Source organism: Rhinolophus ferrumequinum, chromosome 12 (assembly GCF_004115265.2).
Source record: "Rhinolophus ferrumequinum isolate MPI-CBG mRhiFer1 chromosome 12, mRhiFer1_v1.p, whole genome shotgun sequence".
Classification (NCBI taxonomy): Eukaryota; Metazoa; Chordata; class Mammalia; order Chiroptera; family Rhinolophidae; genus Rhinolophus; species Rhinolophus ferrumequinum.
This window is the reverse complement of record NC_046295.1, coordinates 1,845,194-1,869,294: the sequence shown is the minus strand read 5'-3', so window position 1 is coordinate 1,869,294 and position 24,101 is coordinate 1,845,194. Positions and strand designations below refer to the sequence as shown.

Here is a 24,101-nt window from a genome sequence, read left to right as displayed (position 1 = left end):
ATGATAATAATAATAATAAAGACATTGCATCTAACAAGTTAAAACACAACAGTTCTGCAAAGGATATACATTAAACATAATTTCATAAGATAAATAAGTAAAATAGTTAAATTTCACATGATGCATAAAATTTACTTCAGAATTTTGGGAATGAAAAATTATTTTAAAATTCTGTGCTGATTTCATGTTTGCATATGAAAATAAAATATTCAATTAAGCAAATGCTTTGTGATTTTATCCTGTGTTGCTGTGGGTTGGGTTGCCCCGGAAGCTGCCTTTGCATAGGCATTTGCATGTGGCAGATTCCTGGGGTTAATTCTTGGGAGAAACCCCTGGAAAGTTGAGTGAGCAGCTGGGACAAGAGGCACTGCAGTGCAGTTGCAGCAGAAGCCTCAGAAGACCCTCCCGGAGGCTCTGAATCAGGGCTGCCCTTCAGGCACGTCCAGTTGAGAACATGGGTGTGGATCACTGCATCGCATCACTTCATTGCATACTTGGACATCGCATCACTTCATTGCATACTTGGACACTGGCTGTCCATGGGGGGGAGTCAGCTCCCCTCAGCCGGGGCAATTCCTGGGGAAGGCCTCTGCTTCAGTCCTGAAAAAGGGGGAGGACGTATGGGACCTGGGATCTAAATAAGTGTCCACTCTTTCCTCCAATCATTGCCTTTAAACAAAAGTATTTCCAATGTCCGCATCCTCTTTCCTCTTTCTTTAATGTTCAGCTCTCCTCATTTACACTGCTAATCTTGCAGAAGTCAACTCTAAAGTGATTCCTTTAAAGGGTAATTCAGGAGAGGATGGACGAACACTCAAGATCCTGCTGACCCCACACTTGGAGGATGTGGCTCTGGATCTGATCTTGCTTTGATTTTGATTTCAAAGCCATATCCTTGCTCATAATTGTCAGAAGAGCATTATCTTCTTGGGAAGCCCAAGGGGAGAAAATAAAACCACTACATAGGAATTGTGCCTTGTAATTTACAGCAAACCAGGTAATGAGTGCAGCAGACCTCATAAAATGTGACTTTTATCATTGAAAATAATCAAAGCCCATTCCTTTTTTAATGGAATGTTCTATCATGTTGATTTTTCTCCATTGTTTGCAATGCCATATTACTGTGAGATACTTGTTATTTTTTGTGTGTTAATGATGAAAGATATTTGAGTAAAGTGCCTAACTAAAAATATATTAGAAAAGTATTAATTGTTCTTAGATTTCTTAGACCAGTTATTACGAAGTGTTTTTACATATGCCTGTGCATGCATGCATGTGCGCTCACGCGCGCGCGCGCACACACACACACACACACACACAGTAAATATGTAACATACATTTTAGATAAATGGAGAGCATTGGGTCCATTATCAGTTTAAAATTTTTTTCAAACATTTTAAATATAGCAATTCCTATTATGCTTGTTATTTTTTTCTGACTCTACTATTGTGTGCCCTTTAGTTCATCTAGTTTGGCATCATGTTAAAAGGAGTCATTTCTTATGTGTGCTTTCAAAAAAGAAATTAAGCTTTGCTTAAATTAAATGTGCAGTAACTCTGTTAGTAGGATTTTACATCCTACCTTTCTCTCATTTTTCCAGAATCCTAACTATAGTTGTTATTTTTATGCTTTACTAATACTGAAAACTTTTGTTCTTGTCAGCTGTCCGCCAGCTCATCCATGAGTAATAGTGACCTTCCCAAAGAGTTTATGAAATCTCACTCTCATGTGTTTGTAAACAAAGAGAGGCAGCCATCTTGCAGAAGCACTGTGCAATATTTTTGTCATAACTACTGATTTTTTTCTTGTATGTGTCTCCATGTTCATTCAGGCTGTCCCAGCAACAGCTCTGGCTCTGGATGTGGAAGTCCCCTGGGGGGATTTCAGGGCTGCCTGAGGCTCATCTCCATTGGTGACAAGGCAGTGGATCCCATCTCAGTACAGCAGGGGGTGCTGGGGAGTTTTCGTGACCTCCTGATTGACTCCTGTGGCCTCACAGACAGGTAAGGTTATCCCTTGTCATTTTAGCATGCCTGTTTTCAATTTTTTAATAGTAGAATAAAAACAAATGAAGAAAAGTGCACTTTCTTCTTGAAACTTCTCTGTTCCTGATATCCATTCCATAGGGAAAAATTATATTTACATTGAAAACTGAAAAACCAACATCTTTAATTTTAAACAATTGTTCCTTTCAAATGGTATTTTCTTAGAAGACAAATTTTTATGAATAAGACGTCAAGCTATATAATTCTTACAGAATACTGTTAATACTGCTATCATTATTGATGAGTATCAACACTGATGAGTATTTTAAAATTCTACCATTGCACAGAACAGATTATTCTAAAGAGATAATGGAACATTAAGGACCAATAAATCAAAATCATGTGTGGTCAGCTGGATTCACCCCACCCTCTGTTTTCTACAGGGAAAATGAAAAGTAACTCTTCCTTTGAGGAGGGTTGAGGCTTCGGGGATTTTAGTGATGCTATAAACACAGAGTGGAGAGCACCCAGTTGCTCCAGTGCTGTTCAATGAAGAAGATTAAAAAGCAAAGCTTTAAAACAACAGCCTTTTACATTGTGAAGCACTGCAAACATTTTTCAGGTTATCTTGTCATTCAAGTTGACTTTTAAGTTATTTTGGTTAAAAGCGATAGCTTAGCCGTTCCGTGTTAGAATATTTCCCGTGAGCGGTAAGTCTGACTGCCCTGCAGTAGGAATGCATTACATTATGTTGACTAAATGAGCACACTCCAGACATCCTTGCACATCGAACCAACGTTCACAGTCTGCAGAGTGCTTTGTGGAGTAAATCTATTCTGAATATAGCATTAATTAGAATTCTGTGTCATGTCCAATAAACTACAGGTTACAAATGCAGTGTACGATGCATTTAAAAAAACATAAATACCCCGTACGTAGAATATGGACTCATAAGAAAGAACTTGATTTCTTTAGTCAGATGTTCATGTTCAGACGTTTGCATTCTGTTCATTTGTAGGGGGAAAAGATGCAAGGAATTTAGACAAAAACTCTCAATCCTAATTTTCAGATTATGAGCATTTAGTTTATGATATCATCTGTAAGTTATAACTGCAGACAGCTCTGGAATCCTGCAGCATCATATCAGGAGAGGGTTTAGAGGTATTAGCCTGGTGGTGGGGTACAGCCCCCGATCCATGGAAACAACCTTCAGTGGGTTGAAAGGGCTGGGGAGTCACAGCCCACTGATAGTGGCTGCATTGTCAGTTCAGTGACGTGAAGCTCTCAGAAAGTTATTTTAGTGCCTGGAGAATTTCCTCACAACATTGTCTTACACAAGGCACCCCCTTTGTGCATAAAGACTTTTAGCCCCTGCCAACACAATGAATGTATGTATGATATATGTATGTGCGTGTGCATATATATTACCCAAACAGAAAGATTTTTCCTTATGACATCTAAAAGGGACTTTCAAACATATGTACCAATCTGTGGAGGCATCTAGGATGTTACGTTATCTTCTTTAAAACTGAGGTTTATGGCAACTCTGTAAGTGGGTATGAAAATATTTGTCAGCATCTCCTCTACTCTTAATACTAAAATTGTTCATTTTTCCTTAGCCCTTTCAACCATGCTTACCACATGCTTGTCCAGTGCACCATAAAATAGACTCACTTAAAGAGCGAAAAAGCCAACACCACGCCTGGGCTGTCTTCGGACGCTCTGCCCTGTTCCCAGCCACCACCCAGCCCATTGCCCTGCCTTCCCAGAGCAAGTCCAAAGGTGAAGCCAAGACTTATTATTCAAATGCAGGTGGTTTTATAACATCTATCCTTTGGGCACAGGAATTAGTAACTCATGATACAAAGCAGCACTCCTAGCCCAAAGGACACTGCAGATTATGAAAAGATGTTTGAACTCCGGGGCGGGAGGGGGAACAGAGGATGCCTTCCTGAGCCACACAAGAACTCACAAGGACTCACCCACGAGGTGCTATCTTCCAGTGGCTCCTGACTACACTTCACACGGCAGGCTGCCTGGTCCTTGGGCAAGGCTTTTGGGACAAGGTCGTGACAAGAAGGGATCGTGTCTTACACCAATTGCATTTTGGACCTTAGGATCTCATAATTCAGGTTACATTGTCCTTTTTAGTTTCCTTCTCAGCTCCCGTGAATGCCTGCTGTACACCCCAAGGCATGGACTGTGCCGAAGGGGCCACTTTTCCCACTTCAGGGCCTTCAGTCCAGCATTGTACGCTGTACAATTGTCTTTTTGTAGAAAATAGCATTAAAAGAAAATTGATTACCACAAACCTAAAGTTTTAGTGTATTTTAAAAAATCTTATCCCAAAACATTTTTAGGTAAATGATGGTATTCTTTATTATCACTGTCATGTTCAGTCTATTAAAAAGTATAGAATCTATTCAAGTGTGATTTTAGAGAGTTCCAATGTATTAAAAGAAAAGCAAGAAGTTGGTAAAAGAGATGAGTCCTGCCCAGCTCAAGACGCCCCTTTAGCCGCAGGAGGTTCTGCCGAACACAGTTTGAAATATCCCTGCTGTCAATGCTCTGTGGCTTTGCTATAGACTAGGGATCCACAACCTAAGTCCCACAGCCACTGCTGCTTTGGTAAACAACATTTTTTGGGATGGGGCATGGCCACTTCCTTCATCTGAGGAATGTCTGTGTGGAATAGTTGCAACAGAAAACATATGATCCTTGAGGCCTAAAATATTTCTTATTCTGCCCTTTATAGAAAGAGTTTGTTGATTCCTGCTATATACTAGTAAAACAACTAAGGTGGAAGTTGGGGGGGGGGGGCTGTGGGACATGCGATGGGGTGCCTAATTTGTATTGGGGCAAAGGGGGACTATCAGGCAGAAGAGATGTCTAACCTGGGGCAAAGGGTGGGTGATCAGTCAAGTGAGGCAGAGCTGGGATGGCCAGTGGAGGGAACAGCCTTGTGCCCAAGCCCAAAGTGGAGCCATGTATCTGGCCCATTCAAGGAGTGCTGGTATTGACGCTGTGAAACTGAGAAGGAGCTGAAGAGGTGGCGCTGCCTAGTTGGGCAGGGTCTACACTGTACAGGCCTTGTAGCCAACTAGAAATCTGGAAGTTGATGTAAGTTCTCTGGAAGACCACTGAAGGGCTTGAGGCTAGGGAGCCACTTGTGTGTTTAACAGGACTCTGACCACAAGTGGAAGATAATTTGAGTGTGGGCAGCCAAAAGAGCGGGAAGGTATGTGTGAGTGGAGGCCAGGGGGCCAGATAAGAGGCATCTTGCTCATGGGAGAAGTGATGACGGCCCGAACGAGGAATCGGAAAGCATGGATGATTTATATTTGGTGAACAGAATCATGAGTTGATTTGCTGTCTGGCTACAGGATGATAGAGAGGGAGGAGCCAGGCTAACCCTCAGGAGGTGGTAGGGCAGCTGGATGAAGGCTGGTATCACTCAGTGGAATAGTGATGGAGGAGAAACACAAGCTTTGGAGGGACAGAGAGGCAAGAGGTTCAGTTACTAAATCCGAAGATATCTTGAGGATCATAGAAGCAAAGAACCTTAAAGTTCAAAGGAAACTTAAACATGACTATATTGCAGCTTCCATCTCAAAGCAGGGATCTCTCTTTTCCCTCATCATCAAGAAGAGGATCCTGCTTCTATTCAATCTTTTGATATCAAGACCCTTGTCCATTCACCAGATGGTCTGTTGGCATCATCTGTCACAACCGGCTTTCCACCCATTAATCTGAGATTCTCCCTGTTGCTCTGAGTGAGTGTGCACGCCTCTACCACTCACAGCCCTCAAGTACTTAGTGAATTGCCTAAGGAGGCTCTCCCCCAGGCTCAAGCCTCTGTTCTCGTAGCAGTTTTTCAAAGGTCAAAGGGGTTCAGCCCCATCCAAGCCTTGATTGCCTTCCTCCACATCTGGTCACCATCTTCCTGAAATCCTGAAGAAACCTGGCCCATGGAGGGTGTGTGGGAGCCAGGGCTGTCCTTCCTACAGAAACTCTTGCAGACTGAGCCCACCTGTCTGGATGTAAGTGGAGACACCCATGGCTCACCTTCAATCCCAGGTCTCCAGCAGTGGAACTCTTCAAGTCAGATGAGACACACACAGGCGTGTATGCACACTCACACAGGCGGGCACGCTGACCTTTTAGTGTTCTTACTACCGTCTGCTACCTCTGTCTGGTCCTTCTTGTGCACGCTTGGTCTCTTCTGGAGAGCAGGAGGCTCGGGGTGCAAACGCTGATCTCCGGCATGATGGAATTCAGGAAACGCAGCTACTGAAGGAAGAGTTAAAGGGCCAAGGAAGTGGGGACAACCGTCACTAGGGAGGGGCTCAGGGGCACGGGTTGGCCTGTGCCATAATCCCTGGGGTACAGACAGCCTTCTGTTTCCCCAAGAAGCCCACCTTCTCGTTCTTGATAAAAAATCTGGCTTCTGCTACTCTAATGCTGTAAGGCCTAGCAGAAAGTATTGATGTGTGTCCTTTTGAATGAAATTGGGGTTATTCCCAAATAGCATGAGTGGTTGCTGCTATAGAGTTTCTCATTCCTTTGACTCCTTGAAAAGAAAAGGCATTGAGCTCAAGAGGTAACTAATAAGTTCCATGGCTCCTGCAGATGTGTGAGGCTTTTGTGTAACAATATTTAGAGCTTTAACTGTCTGATGAGAGAGGCAGTGTGACCTCGCCAGGACCCAGACACTCTAAGTTAATGTAGATCTTCTTCCTTGTTATTGACAAAGCTGTGATGACTTCCCCAACCTTCTTCCCCAGTCTCCATTTTCAGAATCCTGCTTAAGAGCCATGTCTGACCACCACAGAGGGTCGGCATGGTGAGTTTTGAGGTGGAGGAAGGTGCTTCTCCCTCAGCAGATCCTCACGGTGGAGCCAGATGGACCAGACTCAGCCCCCAGGGCCTCCATTTTCCCACCTCCCTAGCAGGTTCTCTGCAAGAGATCTAATACCCCCCATGCCACTCCTCCTGTGGCCACACTTCCCCTTTACAGCTCCTTCGCTCACTGTGGGCCCAAGGCCAGGGCCACAGGTGGAGAAGGGGTTCTCATGCCAGGCCTTTGAGGGTCACCACCACTTCTTGCTTATGACTCATGTGGACCATGGTCCTGGCTGCCCCCACCTTGCTGGTTCTACAAATGGACCAACAGTCGCAGAGAACTCATGGGTGCTTTGTGTCACAGAGTGAGCAGAGGGCCACTTCTTGGGGGGACCGAGGGGGAGAGGAAGGACTGCTGAGAGCAGAGCTCCTGCCTGAGATTTTGGTCTGCATTTAACTCCCTAACACTGGCTTTCATACAATGCTGTGAAAGGGCGCATAGATTAGATTTAGAAGGTTCAGCATAACTTTCAGAACAACTAAAACAGAGTAGAACTAATTCAAGTTTTAAAATATTAATGGAGTCATTTTGGAACTAAATGTAAGCTTTCCATTTATCTCTGTTACACTTTATCCTGTTCATTTCTTTAGCTGATACTGTTCTTGATGCAGGGCCGTTGCAAGCAGTTTATAGCCCAGTCATGTATGTAATTAATCTTGCCTTGTGAAAAAGCAAACACATTTTCTGATATAACGTGCAGAAAATGTATCTGTCACAAACACATGACACTTGGTAGCATCTAATGGATTTCTTAGTCTATCGTTGGTACGACATTAGGAAACCTTGATGGTAGACCCAACAATTTTTGTTCATGTTTTCTGTTCAGGTCACTGCCATTATCTGTCTTTCACTGTAACAGATTAGTGTTGAGATGCACAGTTTGTCATGACCGAATGTGGGAAACCGCAGTTGTGTCTGTCTTCCTTTAGGTGTTTGCCCAGCTTCTGTGAGCACAAGGGTGAATGTTCCCAGTCCTGGGACTCCTTCTCCTGTAACTGCGCACACACTGGTTATGCGGGTGCGACCTGCCATTCCCGTAAGCTCACACCTCACGTGTTCTCCTTTCTGTTTTGATTTCCTTATACCTCTATTTTCCTTTTCATTATTTTGTGTATATGTCTCTGTGTCTTTGCAACTGTGAGCTAGAAAGTGCCCACAAAAAATGAATACATATTTTAGAGACAAGTTTTTGTCCAGTTTATTGTTAATCGATTTTATTTCCTAATGATGTTAAAGCAGCTAACAGAAATACCTATCAAATAGGACAGAAAAAAAAAGTGAAAAGAAACAAAAATGTGACCAAGGAAAATAAGTATAAGAAAATAAAACATAGTAAAAAAAAATCTAGAATGCACGATATTATATCTTGCTCTGTTCCTTGAGTTGGACCCAGTTTTAGTTCTCAAGTCTTATCTGTCAAGGTAAAGAGGATGAGTTTCCAATTCTCAATAGTCATAAAATTAAATGAGGAGAGTCTCAGAAGAAGTGCAGGATGGGAGCTGGCATGGCAGGATTTCTTGATTTCGATGAGAAGCAGGTAAACGATCAGGTAGCATGCAATCTTGATGTCCTCTGACGACGAGGGTGGCAGTGATGACGGTTAACATGCTGGGACCTTACCACGTGCCTGCGGTATTCTAGTTCCCTGCATGTTTCAACTCCCATCATCTCTGAAACAGCCGTTGAAGGTAAGTGTTGTTATTATCTATATTTTAAACTTGAGGAAAGAGAGAGGCTTAGTCGTTTGCTCAAGTTCACACAGCTCCCAGCCAAGGCTCTTGATCACCTCTCAATTGCATCTCTTCTATCTTGAACAGCAGTCTCTTTTCTGAAGAATTATTCTGTCCATTTTAAAGCTAAAAAAACCTTTTTGACCACTAATTCACTAACTACTCCAAGCTTATGACAGAACCCCTGAAATCCTCACAGCTTTCTAATAATTGGCTTTTGTTTATGTTTTGTTTTAGTTTTTTCTTATTTGTGTATTATGTGACATTTCTGAACACTACTGTCGTAGCACCTCCCCTCCCTTTCGGTCTATAGAGACAGAGCATGGCGTGAAGATTCACCGATCCCACCGATCCCACATTCAGCCCCTCCCATTGGGGGAATACTTTGCACTCTTAAGAACTCTTCCCTGTGAATTATTTAATTGTTTCCGCATCAAGTGTGGGAGAAAGGCAGAGCATGGACTGTCACGTATCCCACCTTAGGGGACCCGAACCCCAGAGCAGCAGTCAGTGGTGCTGGGATGAGAACACTGGGCTCCAGCCTGGGGGTTCCACGGAGGAGCCAGAAGCCTTTTGGCTGGCACGGGAGGTGGCTCACCCCCCAACACCCCATAAGTCAACCAGAGTAATTCCACCTGCCTCTCCATTACTATTACCGTGCCAGGTAAGAATTTGCCAAGGCAAGTCTTCATTTGAAAGGAGCTGGACATCTGGGAAACCTGAGGCTAAGTGACCAGGCCAGTGTCCCTGTTAGGATTGGGGTCAGCCTCTTATAGCGCCCCCCCCCCCATTGCTCCTAGCAAGGTGTCTTATGCAAAGCAGATGCTTACTGAATATTAATGATTAAGGAATGCTTGCTAAACTGTTAATCAGTAAGTGTGATCTAAACATCGTTCCAAACAACTGATTTAAAATTAATAGGTATTACCGGTATATAAAGATTCTTTTCACTTGTGGCCCTAATAATTCGATTAGGTCTAATAATTGAATTGACTTTGCTGTGATTCTCTAACTGGTATGCCAAATGAAGGTGAGATGTTGCCAAATCAGCAGTAAGTGACTAGCCATTATTTTTGGGCCTGAGTGTATTTCTGGTCTAAAGACACAATCGATACATGTGAACATTTGCATTTGGGGCAGGTTTCCTCCTAATCGTTCCTCCTCTCCCTCATTCTCTGGGCGATCCCAGCCCCAACCCAAATATGCGTCCTGCGATCCATTTGTGTGTGTCCCTCTGGACACGTTTCTAAGCAGTTGTGAGCATGTTTATATATCTACAGAGGTGTAATATGAGTGGCCAACATACAAGCATTGTGGGAAAGTAATACATACTGCCTGTAGTCCATCAGAATAGGTGGCAATAGCTGTGCTGTTGACTTGGGGCCATCTAACTCGACACAGCTGACACTTGGCAGTATTTAATAAAAGCATGCTTTTTTTTGTAAAGTCCTTGGACATACCAACATTCCTTTAATCTTATTCTGTGACAAGAGAAAAAAACTATCCTTCCACCCCTGTCCGCACGTTTTTCTTAACTCTGATATTTGAAATAGTTAGGCAAAGTTTCAATGCAGATAATCTAGTGAGTGTAGAATGGCATCAATTCTCTCCCTCTGTGCCATCTGTGCCCCTCTGGGATCGCTCTGCTTTGTGGATCTTGCCTGACCACTCCCTGAGTCCGTCTCTGTGAATGCCAGGTCCCATCATGAGGGCTGGCTTAAAGACCCTGGACACTCCAGCACTGCCAGAACCAGTCTGCTCGTCTTCCTCAGAAGCCTCAGGTAGCTGCTTTTCAGGTTAGCAGAGGATTTCTCCTGCTAAGGCAACAAATGACGCACATGAGAGATGTTACTTGGTTGGTTACTCATGTAAACGTATTCTAAATAGTAACTAAGTCCAGCTCTGTAGATGTTAGTCACTTGCCTGGTACATAGCAAAACATTTATTGTACATATAAAAAAATTCAATGAAAAATCAGCATGAATTGAAATTACAATGAGACATTTCATGTATATTTCTTCAAATTTTAATTTTCTTAAATTATCATTTGCATTTCAGGAAATGCTTTTAAAACAAACTAAAAATTGAATGAAGAATAGCTGCTCACTTGTAAAATTTATCTTGAAAAAAGTGCACTTCACGTGTAAATTGTTTTAAGTAAACAAAGGGTATAATTAACGAGTGATTTTTTAAAAAATCAACATGAGTATTAGATAAAACAGATTATTTAGGGGGTTAAGCCAGTGTACTTCAGATGCCCAGACATTGTTGGCAGAACTAGAGCTAAGCTGGAGTATGTCCAGTTACCACAGATTTGAAAAGAATCTTGTGTTTCTAGAGCATGCAGGATTCAGATCCACACGTCCCCACAGTGATCCCCCTTAAAATCTTTCACTGGGTGCTTCAGAATCTTCACGTTGCCTGACTGAAGTAGGGGGACAGCCCCTGGAGAAAGTGTCCCTGAGAGTAATGCAGAATGAGTGTCGCTGGGGAAATGAAAGTACCACTTGATTGACAACATGGAGGGACCCCTGCCATTGGAGCCCCCGTCTGAGATCCTTGTTCTTTGCAGCTCTCTACGAGCAATCATGTGAAGCCCACAAGCACCGAGGGGACTCTTCAGGCCTCTATTATATCGACTCAGATGGAAGTGGCCCTTTGGGAGCAGCTCTTGTTTATTGCAACATGACAGGTATGCTAATGAGCTTTGTTAGGAGAGTGAAACTCATGTAAAAGCCTGCTGTTTGCACAAACAAGAGGGGGTGTAGACTTTGCCTAGCAGCAGCTTTATGACATCATAATGTGATTGGGCAGAAGTAGTAAACATAATGTTTTAAATAGTTAAAAGATGGTAATTAAAAGTTATATCATTATTTCCTGGAAATGTTCTTTTTGTGCAAAATTAACAATAGATCTTTGCTTATCAACCTGAAACAGAAAAGGATGAACTTTCTTTTTCAGTTCATGTAAATAAGTGCTAAAGACAGGAGAATATTCACTTTTTAAATTTATGAAAACATCCATTTGTATTCTTTTGAATCTTTAATCACATGAATTTATGTACGGATAATAACTGTTTTTAAAGTGTGTACACTTCATGCAGTAATATGTCCATATGCAACTATATATAAGTAATATTTTATTTTCCCTAGAAACCCAATTATATGTGGTAGATAAATACATATATGTCATAAACAAGTCCTTTAATTCTTTGACACTTTTAAATTTTACATCTGGGCCTACAAGTATAGGATTGCAAAAAGATCAAAATCTCCAGTGTAGTGAAGGACAGCTGCCCTGATAGAATTGATACAAATTCTTGTGCCGGGTGTGTGTGTGTGTGTGTGTGTGTGTGTGTGTCTTTGTGTGTCTGTGTGTCTATGTCTGTGTGTCTGTGTGTGTGTGTGTGTGTGTGTGTCTGCCCACAATCTCTCAATGCTCACAGGACATTTCACAAACAGAAGGGGGACAACTCTTCTTTCTGATACTTTCTGTGTTTGTCTAGAGGTCTGTAGACATAACAGGGACATCAACAACCACATAGTTTGACCGCAAATTCTGAGACAATATTCAGGAAAAAAATCAAGTATGGATGGTTCTAAGGTAACTATAACTTAGTTATAAATGTGATTTATCTGTTATTATGGATACATGTCACACTAATAGGGTTGCAGTTTCCACAAGGAGGGTATTATTTGAAGGTAAATTCATGACAATGGTTTGCGAGTAACAAAATCCTCATGCAGTTTTTGTGCTTACTCCCACTTCATACCTGAAACAAAATCTGAGCATTGTGGCAGTGGGTTTATAATTTTATATGAATTGGGTCCAGTGTATCTTCCAGTCTGAACACGGTCCCCAAAGCTGGCACAGAAAATGCGAGAGCCCTCAGGGCTCCCAGTGGATGCGGTATGTGTTGTCTGGGGCTTTTTGGCCAACTCTTTACTATAAATACTGAGCTAAATATTGTAGTGTGATGATAGCCATCAATACATTGACTTACCTTACTGAAAAATGAGTGATTATTAAAATACATGAGAAAACGGCCAAGGGGACCTTCCCAGATTTTGGGCTCCAGTGGTTATAGCAGGCCTTCAAGTTTCTCAATTTCTGCTTTGTTTTGCTTTCATTATCATGGCTCAAGTGCATGCCAAGAACAAAGAAAGCTAAATAAAGACGCTGTCATTCCAGTAATACCTTCCCTTTTATCAGTGCTTAATTACCACAGAAGTCTAGGACGTATTGAAGATTTTCTTATATTTTGTCTTGGATTAATCCTATGAGCAGGGTTCCATATACACTGAAAAATTCCAAGATCTATAGAAAAGTGAAAGTGATCCCAATTGGCACTCTCCAGGCTGACTAAGGTTTCAGTGACTGAAGCCGTTCGGTTGGTGATTGTTGGCAGGTGGGTAAGGCAGAGATGAAGTTACATTTTCTTCCCAGAGGAGTAACCGCCATCTGATTTCCTGATTGTCTGCAGTTTATGGTTGTAATAAAAGAAAACTATTTCAATCATCACAGGTGAACATGTGGTCCGGCCTCTGCCATGAGCTTGGTTGTGCATATTTATAAAGCCACTTCAGAATGGAAAATGGTTCAACGGCAACTCGTTTTCATACGAATTTGATACAATGACTGATGTGTTTTGGTTCCCTGTAATTGCTGTTACCCTTACAGAGTGAAACTTGGCCCCCAAGACCAGAGGAAAGATGAGTTATTGTCAAAATGAAAAAAGAAAACACAAACAGATGTTCAGCTTTTAATTACAGTTAACTTAGGATAATACCTGATGACACATAAGCAAGTTTATAATATATAAGCCTCTGCCCTAGATGCCAGACGAGCCTCTAAATATGGAGGGAAAAGGTGAAATCTGGTCAATCCCTGGTCAGTTTATAGACCTGATGATGGCATTGAAAACTGTCTGCAGAGGAAGTGAATCGTTTCCTTCCCCAGGCTGACCTGAAGAAATGTCCAAGTAAAGGCAAAAAATGAAAAGATGCAAAAAAGCTTCTTAATACCATTGGACACGAGTGCAGTCAGCACCCAGGCAAGGCTGTAAGCACAGCGAGGACTGACGCAGGGTATATCCCTCCCCGGTGGGGTGGAAACCAGACCCTCCACAGCAACTAATCAATATGTGGCACGATGGAAAGAGTGGGCGCTGTGAAGCCAATAAAGTAGAGAATGGGGTCACAGACTGTGGGAGGGTGGCTTCCAATTTCAAATAGAGGCATCAGGAAAGGACTCGGTTTGAAAGTTATATGTGAGCCAACTACATGACATATGCAGCCCTAAGAAAAGTTGAGAAAGAGTCTCCAGACAGAGGGAGGAAGCAAGTGCAGAAGGCCTGTGGCCACAGGGAGCCTGGAGTGCTGGACAGACCAGGATAGAGGCACCGGAAGGTGACTTCTCCAGTCACGGAGCTGGAAAGCGACAGGTCCAGGACCTATGCAGGCAGTGCAGGTTAAGCCAGTAACCAGCATGCTGTGCCTGGAGTAAGCAAGGGGCCTCTTAGCGGATCCCTCCAGTGACTGAGCCAGGACGAGGTGAAGTAGAGTAGGGCAGGAACACAGGAGGAGGGGAGGGAGGCTGGAGTGCGGAGCCAGTGAGGGGATGTGGCTGGAGGGGAAGAGAGGTGTCAAGGTGTGCTCAGGTGCGGATATGTCAATGAGATGGGAAATTCTTGGGCAGGAGCAGTCTGAAAGGGAAGACCAGGATTCCTGGTGGATATGTGAAGTTGGGGTTGCCTGTTAGCATCTGCTTAGATAGTGACAGGATAAGGACCGAATCCCAGTGGCTCTGCTGCGGAGAGAGAAGGCTGTGTGTCTACCTGAACGCAGCATACTTGTTTTCTATTCTCCTAGTTGTGTGCTCGACTATGAAACCAAGCGTAACGTGTCATCTTAAAGCCCACGGCTGCTTATAACATCCTTGGCAGTACAAATTTTTAAAAATATATTTGGAATGTGACTTGACAAATGAATTTAACCAGCGGACTCCCACTTCCTTTACTGTCACTGGTGGACACTGCCCATTATCCCGCAGCAGCAGCACAGGGCACCTCCTGGTCCCCACATACGTGTCCCTGGAGGCGCAGCATCCCAGGAAAAGCTGTACTTTCATTTCGCTTCCCTAGAGCTTCTGCTGTGCACCCGGGTTTAGAAACCACTGTCATGGAGTTGAGGGCCTTGGTCTCAGTGTGCACAGCCTTCTCTAGCTTCACAAAAATTAAAATGGAAAGGGAGCAAAGGGCATTGATGGAGAAACAAAACCAGCACAGACGTGGAATTTTGCTGCCACTATTCATTTCACTGTCCCAGCAATGGGCCTGGTATTCCCATGTGTATGGTTCTTTGGGTGAGATTTAGTGACCCACCACGGAAACTCCGTGGCTCTGGTGTGTCCATAAACACAACAAGATTTGTTCACACGTATTGCGGTAAAATACAAGACATTAAAACTGTAAATTAAATATCTTCTAGACTCTCTAATCTTGGAAAGTCTTAATAGCTTTAAGGGGTGTGTGTGTTTGTGTGTGTGTGTAGGGATTCATGAAAATTAGGATCGTAATTTACTGGTTGACATTGCTGTATAAATTTTTATTGTCAAAGAAAACTTAATAATTATGTCTGTCTTCATATTACTTTGCAAATGAACAAACAGTAAGTACAGATTATTGTATCAGAGTGCCTTTTGGGTAATTAATTTTTTTAGAGTTTATAGATGCTTTACTTTCATGAAAGAAAACTCCTAAAATTAGAATATTCTTGTGAGAAGATACTCTATCTGACAAGAGAAATCTGCTAAGATTCCATAAAGTAGAATCGAGATGGAACATCGAACGGATTGTGGAACACATACACACAAAACGGGATGGAGAACAGGAGTTAAACATGTTTCAGCAAAGATTTCCAAATAATATTAAATACTAAGGATTTCTATTAAACTCAAAGCCATGAGGAAAGCAAGGTGCTGACTACAAAGAAGCACAGAGGCCCATCCAAAGACCCAACAAATATCTCCAGAAGCTACGCAACAAAGTATTGGATCAGAAGTTTAAAAAAAAAATCCAGATCGTTCCTGGGAAAAATGCAAGGAATGAACCAAAGTTACAGCTAACTGATCCTAACTGACCTGGGGTCACATAAGGTACCTGTGACAAATCTAGTCATCGACAGAGGAAAAATGAAGGTCCTGGTCGTCTGTTCCCAGCCTGGAAATATTCCCACTGTGAAATTTGCCTTCTCCGCGATGCCACAATGCCTGTGGACAATTAAATATTCTCTAATTATTACAAAAAGTTACTAACACTTGAAAAAATCATATAAATAATTAGATTATCAACCAATAGCTACAATTATATCTTTGGTAATAGCCTTCAAAAATGTAATGCTAGGACATATTTTGCATGTATTCCAGTACCTTTAGTACAAAAAAAAGTATGTAAGCTATTTTGAATGGACAGATTTGCTAACAGATCAATTCCCTTTTCTAAACCAAAGAAACAGAGCACAGTTCCTTGGATGACAGGGTGAGGACTGAACCCCAGTGGCTTTGCCCACTGAGAAGGCTGTTGTGCCCACCTGAACGTACAGCGTACTTGTTTTCTGTTTTCATCGGTGTGTGCTTCAGAAGCTCTCGTTCTCAGACATCACATGAGAACAGTTGTGGGAGGAGACGGATTACAGTCAGAGCAGTGACTCAACTCCGGGTCCATGAGGATCACCTGGGGGCCGAGGACTGGTCTGTTGCACCCCTGTCCCCTGCCCCCCCCCCCCCCACACACACAGCTTTAGATCCTGATTAATTGACACAGTAAGGCAGGAATCCAGCACTTTTCACTTAGGAGTATTATCACTGAGTTAGTCACCCTTATGCATACCAAGCAGCTGTGTTTCTTTAAGTTTTCCTATGTCAGTGATTGTCAGGCCTCCAGCATTATGTCATAACAATGGCAGTCAGCCCAATTGCCTTACATATAACTCACATTATTACTTTTTTCTAATTCTCTGTAGAACAGGTACCACTAGACCCATAATACTATGCTTCTTATGCACTACTCTGCTGTAAGAAAAGATGAAATAGTGCCATTTGGGACAACATGGATGGATCTTGAGATTATCATGCTAAGCGAAATAAGAGAGGCAGAAAAAGACGAGAACCATATGATTTCACTGATATGTGGGATATAAAACTGAAAGCAACAAAGAACTAGACAAACAAATGAAGAAACAAAAACTTGTAGACACAGACAATAGTTTAGTGGTTACCAGAGGTTTGGGGGGTGGGAAGGGTAGATGAGGGTAAAGGGGATCCAATATATGGTGATGGAAGGAGAACTGACTGGGTGGTGAACATACAATGTAATATATAGATAATGTATTATAGAAATGTACACTTGAATTCTATGTAATTTTACTAACCAATGTCACCCCAATAAATTTATTTTTTTTAAAAAACTGATAGCAGTAAGCATAGCGTGATTGTACATTTATCATGTGTGGCAACTTTTATTTGAAAATAGTTTTCTTACAGAAAATTCTATAATAAAGAAATGTTTGGATTCTAAAAGAAAGAAAAGAAAAAGAGAAGAGAAAAGGAAAAGAAAAAAAAAGATAGGAAATGAAAGAAAAGGAAAGAAGAGAAAGAAAGTAAGAAAGAAAGGAGAAGAAAAAAGAGGAAGAAGCTACTTTTTGATGACTGTCATACACCAAGACCCTGCATCTCTTTTAAGTCGGTTTTGCCTGGAAAGAATCCTTCCTGCTTCCACTGGCGGGCCTCCTAGAACTCCTAAAACAGTAGATGCAAAACTTTTAGAACAAGGCCTGTCACTGCGCCCAAAGAGGAAAACAGACAAATGCTTTGGGAAAGTTCATTTTCCAGGTCTTTGGTCTGCCACACAGCATGGTCCCTTACAGATGGATATGGTGAAGGTCTTGATGGACAATAAACATACAGACTTTGAGCGAGCAGCTAGGCCAGCAGGCTGCAGGGCTAATTGCCTCAGCATTTGAAGATTGCTGGAACAAGAGCTTTCAGGCTTTAGGTGCTGCCTGGGCCTCTGGCACCATTTACCAAATATGGAATTGGAGGCTCAGAGAATTTTTAGATTATGGGATGTAACCCATAATCTCTTATTGACTATGACCCTGTGTTCTGTCCATGTCTAATTTTATAAGTGTGTACATAGTGTTGTCTCTGACGAAACCTTTTTGCTGTCATGCTGAAATGCCAGGGCAGACACGAGTGACACCTCATGATGACTGAGCATGCACGTGACAGGTGCCAGCACTGGGCGAAGCCCACGTATGTGTCACCTCTGGAGAGCATAAGTGGTGTTGAGTAAGTGTCCTTTCATGAGGAGTAGCACGTGCCTACACTGTGACTGAGAAGACACGTAAAAGTGTATTCAGTGTCACCTGTTAAGTGAAAAGCTCATTGTCCAAAATCCCAAGGGAAGAGGGTTGTGAAGTTGCTGCCTTCTCCTGGAGGTATCTAGTTGTATCTCATAGTGTTTTCTTGTGTTGAAAATATGAAAGTAAGCCAATGCCCCAGAAACTGTGACAAGAAGGGCATCCCTTGTGAACGCCCTAATCCCACTATTGATCAGGAGAGACCCACAGGTGTGGGGCAGTGAGGAGTGAGTGCTACCTTGGGGCCCCTCCCAGGGCCTGGAGACTGTCTGCTCAGAGCTGTCATCCCTGCCCCGCAGTAAAACAAACACGGAATCCCCTTTGGCTCTGACAAACAGATGACATGGCGGAGCCTGATGTCTCTGAGATCTGGACAGGGACAGGTAAGAGCTTACCACGTCTTCCTCAGGGCACCCACTGGGCATTCACAGCAGCGCCCTTGGCCACTACCAGCCCCACGTGCACACAAATGCCAATGATCTAGTTATGTGTCCTCCTGGAGTTTTTCATTTGAAATACAAGAGAGGGCTCAGACGCGTAGGTGCTGGGGGAAGGATGCCGACCTCAGCAGCCCATGAGAACTTGGCCTATTCAGAAAGTTCAGCAACTCACGCTAGGTTGCTCAGAAATGTGTGGCCAAGTTTTACAGTTTCGTGAAGTTGGGCAAGTGAGTTTCTCTAGGCTTCCATTTCCTTATCTGTGTGGCTAGAGAGTTGGACTGGATAAAACAAGGACAGCCAGCTCTAACAACGTTTCTCTCTGAATAGTAACCCAGTGCGAGAAATTCTGAGAAGGCTGTTTTGGGGCTAGACTTCTCAAAAGCGCAATGCAGTATTCAGATTATGTTGTGGATCTAGGAATGGCTGCTAGTGTTTTTATCAATCCGTCCTTATTTATCACCCTGAGTTCTTCTTCTTGACCAGTTATTTAGCTGGTGATCGAATGCAATGAGTTAAATCATCTCACATATTGCCTTCCCAGTCTTCTCAGAATGTATACAACCCCTTTTCCATCTTAAGAAATGCAGGCAACTGCATTCATTCCCAAAAAGAGGTGGTGTTTAGACACAAAATGGACTTCGTTTCAGGCATCTGTGAGAAGAGGGATTTTGCCTTCACTTTCCATGAGATCAATTTCCAGGTCAAATGGGATAGACCCACCAACTCTAAGGGCACCCAACTTTTCATAATGAAGTCCGTTTTCTTCGTTTTTCCTCGGGGAGATGGAAACAACTGTTGTGGTTGGTTGTACTTTGGATTTGTTTACTTGAAGGTGTAAAAAAAAAAAGATGTTTCTTTTTCCATCCAACCACCTGATTTCCTATAAAAGACTCCTTCTAGAGTTCAGAAGCATATTATAAAGTGTAGAAGTGTTGGAAATTACAAAGTGGGTATAATTTGGCAAAATAAGCAGAAACTAGGGGGTGTCATATATGGTGAGTCACAGTTATTGCTTCTATCCTGCTTACGAAACCGAGCCACCAGCTAACTTGAGCAGGTTCGCATGCCTGGGCCAGTGGGGGCCTAGGCACCGCCTGTCTCCCTCTCTGTGCAAATGCAAGGCTCCAGGGAGTGGGAGCAACGTGTTCTCCTGTGGCCCCTTCAGTGACAGTTCAAATCTTGGTTACATTTGTCCACTATTACAATTAATTTCTTCAGATCTGATTTGTGCTTCAGACTACAGTACACAGCAGCTAAGTACTTTTCCATCATGCCGGTCACTTCAATTCCTGGGTCTGTCTCCTCATGCTTGAAAGCTAAGGCTACGTTGCATCTCAAAGGTCCCTTCCCAATAATAGTTTGAAATCTAGGAAAATAATATGTTGTGGAAATTAGGGAAAAATAATGTCTCTTTATTGGGGTCTTTTAAATAACATCTTTAGAAAGGGCAATCATTTAAATTCTTCTTTTCAGAAGGTCAGTTTTGAGATTCTTTTTAACCTTTCCCTTCTTTCCACTTGAAAAAATTTCTATTACTACATTTTAACAATGTGAGACTGTAAATCTATCACACTGACCAGTAGCCTATATGAACTATCCGGGCATGTCATTTTTCTGTGTGCCACAAACCATGAAAATAAAGGACACAATGGCATTATAATCGAGGAACTCCCAAGCGTGCCTCCTGTTACCCTTATTTCTTCTGATGGAAGAAACCCTGAGAGTGAATGGAAATATGTAATTACAAGAAAATAACACCAGGCCCATTTAGGTAATTTTCCAGGAAAATGTTGAAATATTAAAAGTCTAGTAAAAGCATGATTAAAGGGAAAGCATGATTAAAGAAAAAAAATCTATGGACTTCAAGTTGTTATAGGAACACTCAGAGCTCCCTTGAGTGAGCAAAGAAAGGGGGAGGATCTGTTGTCTTTTTTCCTAATTGACTATGAAACTGAATTCGTCATGCTGACTCACAGTTTGTCCCTCTTCTTGGTAGTTTTTGCATATTTTGTGATGCTTTTCCATAGGCTTTGAGCCAGCGTTCTCTCCATGGCCCTTGGGTTCTCCTCCTGGATCTCCGGGTGTATCTGATGTGTTAGGCATCTGTGAGCACCTGTGTGGCTGTTAGATCGCTCCCAGGCCCAAACCCCCAGCAGGACAGGGGATGCGGCCAGTGGAACCCCTCAGTGGCTTCCCGGGAGCACTGTTTTGATTTTGAAGCTTGTCCATGTAATAGCTATTTCAAATAATAAAAATAAACTCCATGTGACTATTTCCTGCCTCTGAAATTTGGAAAGTTTATATGTAAACTGATCATTTTACCAAATACATATCACAGAGTAAGTTATGTGACTTGACGTTATAAACATAGTTGAGTTAGGGCAACTCAAAGTCCGCCTTTTAACCACTGAACCATGGGTGTTTTGTACGGTGAGACCTTTTATACCTTCATGATGGGAGGTGTATGGGAGAAGGTAAAAAAGTCAAGATGTGTTTTTGTTGTTGTCTGTGGGTTTGTTTCTGGTATGAATATGTGGAGTGTGTATTAACTTTTTAAAATCTCTTTTAAAAGTATAGTAATCAATGAAATAGGCATATGTCATAATTTGCCAGCAGACGCTTGTGTAGCTATGGTCACTGCCGGAATTATATTAGATATTCAAAGGAACTGTGTTTTTTAGTGCTGGCCACTGACTGAGTTGCTGATGCACTATCATCCAATTTTTGTCAAAAATACTTATTTTTATTATTTTGCATGATCATGTAGGCTGCTGGTTCCTCAAATGTTCCTTTTATACACTTATGTGATTATCAGAGAAAGAGATGTGCAGGCAGATAAGGGACATGTTTATTAAAAAGATAAATATACACACAATAAAAGTCATTTTTAACAGCCCAAAATATCTATTTATAACTTTGAATATTATAACATAATTTTAAAAATTGACTCCCTGACAATGTTAACTATATTCAGGGTAATACAAATTGCAATAAACAGAATTTCTACTTTAATATTGGAAGAATCCCACTTGCTTTGATTCCAATCTCAAAGAGATCTGATAGCTGCAAAAATAAAATTCTTAACTCACATAGAAGATGATTCTGATTTCCATATTTATTTTTAATTATTCTAGTCACAATCTCCTTTCTCCTTCCCAACCCCATTTCTGCCCACAAGACACAGCGTGGACCTCAGTGCAGCACAATGGCTCCCACTTGGCCAGGGCCAAAAGCTCCGATGAAGAGAACCTCCCTCCTGTGGTTTTCAAGTACAGGGCCAGCATGGACCAGCTCCAGGCCATAACTGACCGTGCGGACCACTGCCAACAGGAGCTGGCTTTCCACCCCAAGAAGTCAAGGCTTTCACGTCACCATGGTGAGTACCCAGAGCAACCTGCCCTCATGGGCTGGAGGTCCCACAGGTCAGAGTGGCCTGCACAAGTGCCCAAGAATCTGTGCCCTATGAACCCGGTCTGAAAATTACAGGATGCGTTTCCTTGGAGCAAAGAGCAAGGTCGATATCTGTTGCTCTTTGCTCAAAGCTGTAAATGACGTGAGGTCTCTTCTCAGACTCATCTGGGCAGTAAAAGCCTTCTTTCAAGGCCTTTGGCCTCTCAGTGCTCCTCCACCATGAAGGGCAGCTACACCTTCATTCTCTTTCCTTTTAGGAGGGAGTGCTAATGACTTCATGGCATAGTTATCTGCAGGAGATTATTACCTGAGATTCTTTTTCATAGACTCGATGCCGCTTGTGTCTTAGGTGATTATTAACTAGGGAGCAATGCCGGTATCATGCAGCGCTTTCACACAACGTAACTGCGAATGGTTCAATTTTTGTATCTAATCTACTCTTAAACATTCAGTTTTTGTATTTTCTTTCTTTGAAATATCTCATTTTGTCAGAATGGGCAACCCCACTGCCTTCATGAAATTCCTTGCTTTCCTAGAGGCTGGTCTGCCCCTTCTCTGATCAGGGAGTGGAGAGAGCAGAGGGCGGTAGACAGGGTCCTCTGAGTTCAAGTTCCAAGCTTGTCACTCAGCTGTGTGACTTGGGAAATTGTTTCATCTCTCCGAGTCTTTAAAGCTAACCTCACCAGGACTTAATTGGACAACATCTATAGATCACATGAAGTATAATAAATGCTACTTAATTGCATCTCTCCAGTTTATTGAATTTATAGTTAGTGCTCAAGGGTTTAGTACGTACTTAGTTGATTGCTGCCCAATAGATCACCGAACTGAAATTGTGTGTTCCCAGAAGAATGAGAAAGCCCCCTCTGGAAGAGAAAGGCAGTGCCATGGAACAGTATGGGTTGGGTTGTCTAACCAGGGAAGACTAGACAGAGGGATAGCAGTGTTGGGGCCAATCGTTAACAGTCAGAACACAAACTAACCCGTGAGCCCCAACCAAAGCCACTCACACGTACAGCACGTGGTCCTTTCCAGGATGTGGACACCACAGGGAGGTGTTACCTACTGATTTGCAAGTGACTACTCACTGTCACCCCTTTGATATAAATATATGAAACAGAAACAACACCAACAAAAAAGGATCTCATTGGGGTTAGGGGAAAATGCAGAAAGAGAAAAGATTTTTAAACTTGTTGAATACTTGCTAAAGAAACAAAACAGACGTCTTCGTCTACACATGCTCAAGTTATTTGCATTTCTTATATTCTGCTACAGGAGAATTTTCAGTGGAAACTTAATTTAGACAAATTTAATACAGACCTGTATATTTCCAGAAGCTCTTAGTGAGGCAGGCAAATAGTGTAGCCTAAAATTACCTTTGTGTACATTTGCCGCAGCCCGTGTGGTCACTTGGGTTTTCAGGCGGGCTGGGAGAGAGCACATGCGCCTAAGATCTTGTCAGAGTCCTGGAACATTTTTCCTTCAGTATCCTGAAGGTGTACAGTACAGTATTAGTACACCTTAAAATTGTTGCACTAATTTGCTCTGCATTATCAGTAGACACAAAATGGGTGTGCAGAGCGTGGATGCTACCTACCCTGGTGTGGAGAGGGAAAATAAACAATACCTTCCCCTGGAGCCCTCATTACAATGTCGCAATGTGGGAACAGTACAAGGTGACTGCAGCGTGGAGGCAAATAGCTTAAGAATTGTATAGGGATAGACTGGGGGATGTCAGTCAAAATTCAGTTCTATCCCAAGAATTTTCTGCTATTTAAATTCTCAGAAGTTGTCAGGAAATTGAGGCTATGTTAATCAGCACAGGAGACAGAGCAAGTCTCAGGCCTCAGTGCCGCAGCCCGTGTGGTCACTTGGGTTTTCAGGCGGGCTGGGAGAGAGCACGTGCGCCTAAGATCTTGTCAGAGTCCTGGAACATTTTTCCTTCAGTATCCTTAAGGTTTCTATGTTATAGATAGTTTCAGGGGACATGATTATGAGTGGCCAACGAGGAAGTTACAGAATAGTCAGTGTTGATTCTGGGAAACCATTACGTCACCATCCCGGGGATGCTAAGTCACTGGGATTATAATTGCGGCTGGAGAGAAAGACAGTGAACCAGCAGCTGAAATGATTGAGATGGCAGAGCCGTGCACCCTGGTCATTGATAGCTCTTCTGTTTCTTTCCAGTCCAACCTCTAATTCTTCTTCCTGTT

General features: G+C 42.5%; 1 protein-coding gene across 1 annotated transcript in view; it reads left to right on the top strand.

Annotated features, from left to right (window-relative positions):
- LOC117031552 (contactin-associated protein-like 3) overlaps positions 1-24,101 on the top strand; it is a 195,914-nt gene that overhangs the window by 122,916 nt on the left and 48,897 nt on the right. Inside the window, exons 10-13 of the mRNA XM_033122038.1 lie at positions 1,832-2,003; positions 7,818-7,924; positions 11,191-11,310; positions 21,656-21,853. Coding sequence (XP_032977929.1) covers positions 1,832-2,003; positions 7,818-7,924; positions 11,191-11,310; positions 21,656-21,853 — 597 coding nt within the window. The remainder of the gene's footprint in view (positions 1-1,831; positions 2,004-7,817; positions 7,925-11,190; positions 11,311-21,655; positions 21,854-24,101) is intronic.